Raw genomic sequence first — 10,953 nt, 5'->3', positions numbered from 1 at the left:
TCAGAGGATGGAGATGGATGGCAGGAGAGAGATCACTTGATCATTACCTGTTAGGTTCACTCCCTCTGGGGCACCTGGCATTGGCTACTGTCGGTAGATAGGATGCTGGGTTAGACGGACCTTTGGTCTGATCTGGTACGGCCGTTCTTATGGGTGTACTTTCACAGGGACAGCAAGAAGGATCTCTCTGATGCTAGGACTGTCCCCCTACCAAATTTCAAAGTTCCTGTTCAAAACCATTTTCACTCAAACATTCAAAAAATTCAACCGGAGGCAGAGATCAGGCGTGGAAAATTTCATTGACAATGACTAAAATTGGCACAGTTGTGAGCAATTTTGAGCAGATGGTTATAATCTACACTTATAGAATAATAAAGTTACTTGAACATTATTATTATTCCGGACTAGGGGTATGTCTACACTGCAATTAACCACCAGCAGCTATCCCACGTCCATTGACTTGGGCTCACAGGGCTATGGCTATGGGGCTATAAAACTGTAGTTCTCAAACTAGGGCCCCCACTTGTTCAGGGAAAGCCCCTGGCGGGCCGGGCTGTTTTGTTTACCTGCCATGTCCGCAGGTTCGGCCAATCACGGCTCCCACTGGCCATGGTTCACTGCTCCAGGCCAATGGGGGCTGCAGGAAGCGACGCGGGCCAAGGGATGCACCGGCCCCCTTCCTGCAGCTTCCATTGGCCTGGAGCGGTGAACCGCAGCCAGTGGGAGCCGCGATCGGCTGGACCTGCGGACGTGACAGGTAAACAAACTGGCCCGGCCCACTAGGAGCTTTCCCTAAACAAGCAGCAACCCTAGTTTGAGAACCACTGCTGTAGACGTTCAGGCTCAGGCTAGAGCCAAAGCTCTGAGACCCCCATGGGGTCCAGGCTCTAGCCTGAGTCTGACCATCTACACTGCAACCTCACAGCCCTGCAGCCAAGCCCAGCAAGCCCAAGTCAGCTGACATGGGCCAATCACAGGTGTTTAATTGCATTGTAAACATACCCTAAGTGTCTCATCCTGTAAACATATAAGTATATGTGTAACTTTCTTCAAGTGACTACCCACACTGACTTCTACACAACTTGAGTACATTTATTCATCTTCTTAAGTGTTTGCAGGATCAAGCCTCATTCCTTGGATGAGCATTTGTATCTGCCTAGCACACAGCATTGGTGGGTATTATACAGCACCAAAGCATTCTGAGATTTCAGTGCAAAATTTTGGAAACCTCTGTAATCACAAAAAATGAAGAAAATCAGGATTTGGAAAAATGTCAGTCTTAGACTTACAGAGTTTTTTAAACAATCATCATCCACATCAAAGTTTGATGTATCAGTTGGACTGCTGACTTCAGGGATGTAAGGTGCTTCACAGTTCCGAATGTTATCCCATTCAATCCCAGCAAAAAATGGGTGGTTCTTAAAGTCTTCTATCCCATTTTGCCCAAGTCGATGCTCCCTGCTGCAAATGAGCCTTCGAATGAGGTCCTTGGCATTTTCAGACACATCTGTCACTTGTGCAGGAAACTGAAACCTCTCCTTAAAGAATAAAACAGGAGGAAATAGTTTATTACCAAGAAAATGTCACAAAAGTCAGGTTCCTTCATGGTTGTTTCTGTACAGAAAAATAGGGCTTTGCAAATACTCAGGCTCTCACTGTTAAATGAATGCAATAAGTTTCTAGGAAAAAATCTTCCCCAGATGATAAAAAGTATTGAAAGTGCAATAACTGTCTACTCCTTTTTTATTTATTCAAATGTCTCATGTACATTTTTGGAATCTATCTTTGCCTCCAGGTGGAAGAATGTTTAAGGATCTCTTTCCTAAGCCAACAAATGGATCCACCAGCAAAAAATAGAACAAGAGTGATGCAGCATAGCCAAGACTTACTCCTTGGAGTGAACTAATAGCCACCATTGTATATCAAGGTTTTTAGTTTTGGACTATCTTATTCAAAAGCAAAGCCAGTTGCAATTCATAACCACAAAATGTACTGTACGGAAACCAAATTTATATTTAAGATTTATGAACATGAATATCATCATTACATCAGAACTTTCTTTCTAAATAGACCTTTAAGCTAACCCCTTTTAATCACTAAAATTAGTTTACAAAAGATAGAAAAAACACTAACTTTGTGGTTCATTATTTTCCCGTAGGTCTCCACCAAGGACTCTGCATAAAAGGGCGTTTCTCCATAAAGCATTTCATACATGCAAACACCTAGGGACCACCAGTCACACTCAGGTCCATACTTCCCTTTTCCATCTTCCATGGCCTGCAGGATTTCTGGAGAGATGTAGTCTGGAGTTCCAACTGCCACCGAAGACTGGACCTGCGGCATTAGCATTTCCATGAGTAAAAATGACGTACATGGTTACAGACAGTAGTGTCAGTGGGTGTGGAGGGTTGAAAGAGGTTGAGGGGTATCATGTGCATATGTAAGTTTGTAATTCAAATTATAAACAGTGAACTCTAATACAAAAAACGAGGGTTCTAAATAACTGATGAGAAGAAAAATGTTCTCATGTGTCTGAGCTACTTCAGTGTTTCAAACTGGAAGTTCTGAAAAAAATTTATTGGGTATTCTAATAATTTACTTTTGCTGTGAACTGTGATGAATGCCAAAAAGAAGGCAGTTTCTGAGTTTGCAGTTATAAATTAATTATCATCTCCCTGATAATCACACATATTATTAATTCAGATGCTCCAGGGTATGATTATCATACTGGAACTACATTCTTGCCATATACACCACACATTGTATAAGTTTAAACACAGCACTGCAATAGGACGAAGTGATATCAATGGTACCTGATTCTGCTTCTGCCAAAGCCCTGATCTAAGTGAAATCAACCAGTGCTTTGCCTGAATAATGATTATGACATGAGGCTCAAAACTGGGTGTCTTACACCTTTCCTATGGATATGTACTAATTTTGATTATATGCCCTCCCTTTATTAACTTTTATTAATGAAATGAAATAAAAATGCATTTAACAAAGACAGAATTCAAATAGAATGCAGATATATTTTGAACTGAAACCAAATACAACCATATTATAAAACTGTACAAATGCTATCATTGTCATTACTAAAAAAGTGCACTTAAAAATGACATTTCCTTCACAAACAGGACTTCTTTGTGAGCAGAAATTTCACTGGCAAGTAGAGAACAGAAAGGAAAGCGGGTTGGGGGGGGGGGGGGAGATATCATAGTTGTAACATGCTTTCTAATTTACCGTTCCATCTTCCATCAGTTTCAGACAAGAACCAAAATCTGCTAATCGAATATGTCCATTCATATCCATCAGGATGTTGTCTGGTTTAATGTCCCTGCAAATGAAATGTATTCAATAATAAGCATGAAGAAAAAACATAATGCATCCTCCTGGGCAAAAACTTTGAAACTTGTTTTTTCATTCACTGGCAGTGCAAGATCATTAACTGAGTGGCTCACTATATAACTTTATTCATAAAACACTTGCCATCCAGTTGGTACATACAGTTGGAAATTTTCAATGAAGCATCCAGGGATTTAACCATGTAACTACCATTAATCATAATAATAATCATATGGTCAAACTCCACAAGTCACAGACAATTTACACCTGTATCCATATAAAGAAAACAATGGAAGAGTGTCTGCATAGTCCTATGCATTCTTTAGACTGCGCTATAATCTAATACTTCACTAAAATAACAGAGACATCTAAATCATTTCAAGATGTCTAGAGGGGTATTCTTAAATGACATACTGGCACTAGGCTAAGAAAACATCTCCCATATGTAACTGTGGAACAAAGTTACAACAAATAATTTATGCAGTATTAAGATTTAGCATCTTTCATCCATGCATTTCTGTATTTCTATTATGTGTTCTCATTCCCAACACAAACACATTCTTTTATTCTAGTTCACATTATCCTCTCATAAGGCTAGGTGGACGTTCAATCTGGAATTAGTAACAATGCCATTTCACAGACCTGCTGATAGGTCTCTGAGGAGGATCCTGCACTAGCTTACAGCCTGCTCATGAAATTGTTGGTGATACCCTTGTGAGAAGTCAACTTGTGCTGGTTTGAGAACCCACTTTTATTTTCTGAGTCACACACATTTAAAAAAAAAATCTATTCAAACAAACCAACAAACCATGAGCACACAGCTGCAGCTCTCCTGTAAGAACGCAATGGTTTTATAAACCCCACATGAACTCTGAGAATTGTCATTCAACATTTCTTAAGCATAAACAATTAATTCAAGAAACCTGATGATCCGCCAGCCTAGGGGTGGGACTCCTATATTATATTCTGTAAGCAACAGGATTGTAGGAACAGATGTCTTGTCTAACCTGACAGCCAGAACTTGGAGGCCATAAATAAATAGGGCCATGTTCATCATTGGCAGCTTCATGGAGCTAAACCCACATATGTCAGTTGTCTTTGATTCTGTGTGTGCTGCTTCTGTGACACCATCAGCCACAATAATTTCATAGGAATCAATTTAAGTCCGTGGCGATTTGGGCTCTCTGGACCTGAAGTGTAAATCCATTGCCTGAAGTGGCATTATGACAGATTTACCCCAGCGTAATTAGGGACAGATTTTGGACCTTCACTTTCAAAGGTCCTAGTTATAAAAGTATTCCCATGAAATACCTCTAAGAGGGAAGAGTGGAGAAAGTGAGGGTCATAAAAGAATCTATAACTTAAGGAATTTACAACATAAACTCTGTTAAAGTACTGATTTTATCTCAAATCTATAAAAGCCATGGGATTTAGAATTGTGACTGACATCTAACAGATTTCAGGAGTCATTCCTTACAATTTAGTGGGTTTTTTTGTGGGGAGATTTGTTTTAGATTTTGGGGGGAAGGAGGGAGGAGGTGGAGGAGGAAGAGTTGTGGAGTTTTTTTTTTAAATGTTAAATTTTAAAAAATCTTTGAAGAAAGCAAGTTCAAAATATTTTTAAAATATGTATTAAGTACAAAGTGAGCTGTAAAATTAAGATAAAATTTTAAGAGTAATGACAACTGTAATTAGCTGTTTGTGAATTTTTATTTCACCAAATTAGGTCTTGATTCCGCAAAGGGATCTGTACAGGTAGAGCCCTGCATAGTTTTAAAATTTGGGTCTGCATCCATCTGCGATCCACAAACATGGTTCATGGATATCCGCATCTGCAGATATCCGTGGATATAAAGCTGATAGCCACAGGTTTGCAGGGCTCTATGCATAGGCATGAGGTCCATCCTTGCACATACCTTTATAGGATTGCGCTCTTCTTGTATAAATCTGACAGTTTTTTATGTAAGGCTTTCATGTCTCCCAGGTAACTGAGTACACAGGGAATCTGAAATTCATAGATTAACTGGGCCCAAATTCTGCAGCTGACTGTGTGAGGGAACACCCACATGAAGACAAGGGCAGAACTAAGACCTTGGTGGTTAGGCATCTGGATGAGGTCCAAATCCAATATACATTTTAATTATACAAATAATAGAATACAAATAAATAATAATTAAAAACACAGTTATAGCATTTGCCCATTAAACTGCATTTCTCAAAAATATGGCAAAGGTCTTAAATTCTCATCCTACCCTGACCCAAAATATTCAAAAGGAAGGCCATGAATTGACTGCCATAACAATGTTAGCTTTCAAAGATTTGAGCTATTTATGAGGCATAAGAACAAAACAGGAAAAATTAGCAATTGAAAATACTAACTTTATTTCATTCTTATAATAACCTATAAATGACTAACATATAAATTAGAAACAAGGTGACTGAGGTAATACAGTATCTTTTATTGGACCAACTTCTGTTGGTGAGAGAGAGATGAATTTTCAAGCTCACACTTTAGCTCCGCTTAGTTTAAGAAGAGCTTTGCGTGAGCTCAAATGTTCATCTCTCTCTCACCAACAGAAGTTGGTCCAATAAAAGATACCACCACGCCTAACTTGTCTCTCTCAAATCCTAGGACCAATATGGTGGCTACAACACTGCATACAACTTATAAATGATTAATCAACTTTTTTTTCCAAATGTTGGCAAACAGTAAACTGAATTATTCACAAGCTGAGACCTTAGTGGGCTTTGCTATACCTCAGAGAAAAATTGTTAAGACTGGTTTATAAACCTTTGTAATTAAAGGTTTATAATGGGAAAGATGATAGACTCTATAGCCCTAGGGGTAAAATGTCAAGCTTTACACACTTTTTATACTTTGCATTAACTTGTTGTAGTTTGTAACAATAAAAATAGGGTTAATTTAGTGTTTTGAGGAAAATTTATTTTGTCAAAAACTGGTTGCTCTTTAGGTTCTGATACTGCACCACTAAAGTCAATGGGAGCTTTTACCACTTCAACAAGTGTCGTATCAAGCAGAAAAGAAATTAATGAAGATTTATACAGATGCTAACATTTATTTATTATGGCTGAAATTGACAAAAGTACATGTTTTCAGCTTTCTGTCTACTTTCACAGATCAAAGCTCCTGACTCAATCATGACGCATATTAACAGAAACACTTCTGTAAAAAGCAGAACTGTCCCTACAGCTAATTCCTCCTGACTGTCCCTTTCAAGGTAGTCTTTTGATTTTCACAAAGTTCTCAGATAAAATTATTTCTGGACATTGGCCCACTTAATTCCCTACTTCACAAAAGCACTTGGAAGGGAATTCTTACTACTGAAGCTGTGAAGTTTCCTCATTGTTTATGCCTACACCCTTCCCAGTCATGGAGATTGCACCATTCTTTGCAGTTATACCAAACAGCAAGCAAAAAGACAAGAAGAGGGTGAACATTCAAGGGAATCCCAGACAGCTATGCAAACCTGCATCTCCCTTGGCCACTGACCTTCAAGCTTAGGTTTGACTCAGAAAAAGGATACCACAGAGTACAGGGCGGAGGGTTAATGTTGCCTTAAATATACTCAGTCCAGCATATTGCAAGTATAAGTTAATACTGCATTATCATGGGCACTGCTGCCAGTTAGAGTGGGTAGCTAACTTTTTAAAGATGATCAGAATAATTGGTAAAGCTATGAAATAGGCACTTCTGACTCAAATCAAATTTAAAACCAAACAAACAGTCTTAGATCAATAGTATTTAGATCTTACTGTGTTTGGCATTCATATGCAGAAAAACACTGACCTGGAAGTAAAATACACAAAGAAAAAAGCTCTATTTTCACAACATTTAGAAACAGCCACTGGTTTGGAGTGACTCACTCTAACAAGGAGCTCCTGCCACTCTAGAAGCACAGCAAATACATTTATCAAGAGGCAAGCAAGTATTATTAGAGGAATTACAATTTTCAAATCTCAGAAGAGGGCCAAACATATAATGGCTAATTCTTAAAATGTAAACTGAAATAAGCATTTGAGCATCCACTAAGCAACATTATTCAGTCCCAGTTTTGCTGAATGTTGCTGACACTACATGTAAAAAATTTATTATTGTCAGTTTGAGATTTTTTTAAAATTTATTTTTACATTATCCCATCAAAGTATATTTCAGACAAAAAAACAGAAACACACTACCAATGCCTTGGGAAACATAACTCTGGTGTGAAATGATCTGCAAAAAGTAAATCTAAAATCAAATTGCATTTCAAAATCTGGACCAAGAACAAGATAAACAAAAAACAGGAATTACCTTTGAGGCACCGTTTACCCAAGTCATCTGTCTTTCAAGATATACCCAAGAGTATTTAGAAAAATACAGACAGTGAGTTCACAGATTCCACAAAATAGAACCAAGACAAATCTTGCTGTGATCATCAGTATTACACACGCATTCACACACAAATTACACAAGGCACTGGAAATACTGTAGCTAAATACTTCTTTTTAAGAGCCATTTTTGACACCAGGCCAGGTGTTCATGTGCCATAGGAAGGTAAGGAAAAACATAACATACTTCACGCTTTTTCTTGTCACATCTCTGCTTTATCATCCACACTGATTTAGAGATGGCAGCCTTGTAGAAAAAGAAGGAGTCTATACAAACCAGAGGCCAAAAACTGTAGATGAAACCTTGGGGAAATGCCAATCAGATACATGGAATGGGTGACCCTTCAAGAGCCGCTCAGCTTCCTCTTCCCTTGCAGCAGGGCCAACCATTGTGCTGCACTACCATTACCTACTCCACCACAGAGATTCCTACATAATCCATGGGAATCTAATGCTGTGAAAGAGGAATTAAGACTGGAGTGACCAGATGAATACAATTTTTTAAATTCTTTCAATTTCCTATTAGTCACATGGGTAAGAATGATTATTTTTCATAAATATAGGTAGCCAGATCCACAACTTCAGTAAATCAGTGTAGCTCCATTGACTTCAATGGACCTAGGCCAGCTGAGAATCTGGCCCAACATCTTTTGGCTGCTTGACTTTGCAACCTTAATAATGTTCTTTTAATGCTAATTTTTAGAGTAATTTCCTAGGCTTTTAAAAAAAATCAAACCTAAAAGAAATTCCATTAGGTTAAATCATACTGACAACCATATATGTTAACAGCAGTGTTGGAACCTTTAAATCCACCACACAGATCTCTGCCACCTGAACTAATGGACTAAGTGATAGCAGTAGTAGGTTGTCATCCGCTATGTGGACTAGTATAAGAGGAGGAAGATACACACGCTTTGCCGATAGGTTTCAGAGATATTTGCTAACAGCAGAAGAGTGTTGAGACTCAGGATTTTGAGTTCCATTCTTGTTTATGAAGGGAGTGTGCTCCAGTTATTACAGATCTTTCTGCCCTTGTTTCCCAGACACTTCTGACCCAAAGCTCTCTCTTCCTCTCTACCACACCCTCCCTGACTCCTCATCCCAGTCGCATCACCTAGCCACTCCTATTCTCCAGTCTCCATCCTGGTCCCTGTCTCCCATTCCAGGCTTCCCAGCTCAATCCCAATCTTCCCTCCACCCAGCATCCCTTTCAAGGTTCCTTCTTCCAATCTCCTTACCCACTCAGCCCCAGTCCCTCTGCCTCTCCCTCAACCAATCTCAATCTGCCCCGCATCTCCCACCGGCTCCTAGTCCTCTGACCTCTGTTCCATACATACAACTGCCTTCCGGTCTCCTTGCCTGGCCAGTCCCAGCCTCCCCTTGCACCAGCTATTCATCCAGTCTCAGTCTTCTCCTCTCGCAGTCCCCACCTACTCCTGTTTCCTTATCCCCCATTCCCAGTCCAACTCTTCTCGCTCAGGCAATCCTAGTGTCTCCCCCAATCTTCTGCCAGCTCCCAGCCTTTCCTCCTGACCCAGGTTTCTTGTTCCCAATTATTCCCTCCACACCACTCATTGCCGGTCAGGCTCTTGTACTCTCTCCATTTGAGATAAATGGCTTCCTCCTCCACGTGACCTGGGGACTAGAAGGGGGAACATTCAGCACAGAAGAGACCATCTCCCTGCTCTCTATTCTGGTGCCTTGCACTACTGCTGACTACAGCAACCAGGAGCAGCAATTACAGTGAAAGTCCTTCTCAGTCCCTGCAGCTCTGGGATGGAGCCTACTCAGTACAGAAGGAATCTTTGGAGAATGTAGCAGTCAAGTTCTAAAAAACATGTGCAAACAGAGATATTCTGAAGGCTTAAAACTTGGCCAAATGTGGACGTTTTTTCATGAGAACAGGAAATGGCATACCCCTGACACTATGATGGCCTTCTGATGAAATATCAAGCCCTTGCTCCAAAACATGGCGGCACTAGAGCTTCTCCATGAAATGTTGTAATACTTTTTTTTTTAATCATAAGCAAAGAATGTAATTTTTTCTAATCAATTCCTTGAAAATGTTTGAACCATTTTTACTTTAGGCATACACCTGCGATGGAAAACTTCAGTCCAAATGGTGAACATTTGGCAACGATATAAGCAACTGAAACAAGGTCTTACAGCAGGGAGTGTTCAGCACTAACAGCTCACCCTATATTATCACTTGTGGGCGTTCCCAGGACCTCTCTAAAACTAAATGACTCTTCACAACAGATATAGAAAGTTTAAAGAGAGAGGTTTCATTTATTAATATTTATAAAACATTTTGAGATCCTGTGACCAAAGGTGTTAAAGAAGTGCAAAGTGGCAATATTACCTGGGTAGCAGGCTACGTATGGAGCACCTGTTCTTTACTAACCTTTCAATCCTGTGAGGGAGCTTCAAAAGAGATATTACATGCTAATCTTAAACAGAAAAAAAACCCATTTCAAAATAGAATCTATTTGCAAACCCATTGTGTAAATCACATTTATAGTGGGAAGAGATGCTGAATTCAAGAAGTTTGATAGCGTGGTGCTCTATGGAATCCGAAACCGACTCTTGACAAAACCACACCCTGTTCAAGAGCAGAGCAGCCCTTTTCCACCCAGTTGCATGACACACTGTGCATACAGGCTCCAGGAGTTACCTTGTTATCCTGAGTTGCTACAAATACTTCAAACTGACTGCAAAATAAAAAAACCGTTACTCACCTTTTTGTAACTGTTGTTCTTCGAGATGTGTTGTTCATGTACATTCCAAGCAGGTATGTGCACGCTAGGTGCAGAAGATTTTCCCCTAGCAGTGCTGTAGGGTCGGCCTGTGCGCCCCCTAGAGTGGCGCCTCCATGGAGCCTTATATAGGGGCCCATCGACCCTCCAAGAAGAGTTCCTTCTTGCCAGCACTCTGACAGAAGGACAGGAGGGTGGGTATTGGAATGGACATGAATAACACATCTCGAAGAACAACAGTTACAAAAAGGTGAGTAACCATTTTTTCTTCGAGTGATTGTTCATGTCCATTTCAAACAGGTGACTCACAAGCCTGAGTTTAGGCGGTAGGGTCGAAGTTCACTGTGGACTGGAGCACTGCACGGCCGAAGGCTGCATCATCTCTGGCCTGGTGTGTGATGGCATAGTGTGACGTGAATGTATGGACTGAAGACCACGTAGCAGCTCTGCATATTTCCTGTGTCGG

The 10,953-nt window shown here is 40.1% G+C and overlaps 1 protein-coding gene across 4 annotated transcripts in view; it reads right to left on the bottom strand.

Moving 5' to 3' along the window:
* CDC42BPA (CDC42 binding protein kinase alpha) overlaps positions 1 to 10,953 on the bottom strand; it is a 346,923-nt gene that overhangs the window by 123,562 nt on the left and 212,408 nt on the right. For all 4 annotated transcript variants that reach the window (XM_032798238.2, XM_032798237.2, XM_075064288.1 and 1 more), the window contains exons 6-8: positions 3,241 to 3,334; positions 2,134 to 2,334; positions 1,290 to 1,538 (exon numbers count right to left, since the gene is read on the bottom strand). In XM_032798238.2, the coding sequence (XP_032654129.1) occupies positions 1,290 to 1,538; positions 2,134 to 2,334; positions 3,241 to 3,334 (544 nt within the window). The remainder of the gene's footprint in view (positions 1 to 1,289; positions 1,539 to 2,133; positions 2,335 to 3,240; positions 3,335 to 10,953) is intronic.

This window comes from Chelonoidis abingdonii, chromosome 3, assembly GCF_003597395.2.
Source record: "Chelonoidis abingdonii isolate Lonesome George chromosome 3, CheloAbing_2.0, whole genome shotgun sequence".
In the NCBI taxonomy this organism is placed as follows: domain Eukaryota; kingdom Metazoa; phylum Chordata; order Testudines; family Testudinidae; genus Chelonoidis; species Chelonoidis abingdonii.
Note: the sequence above shows the minus strand (reverse complement) of the source record. Positions and strands in the feature narration are given on the sequence as shown.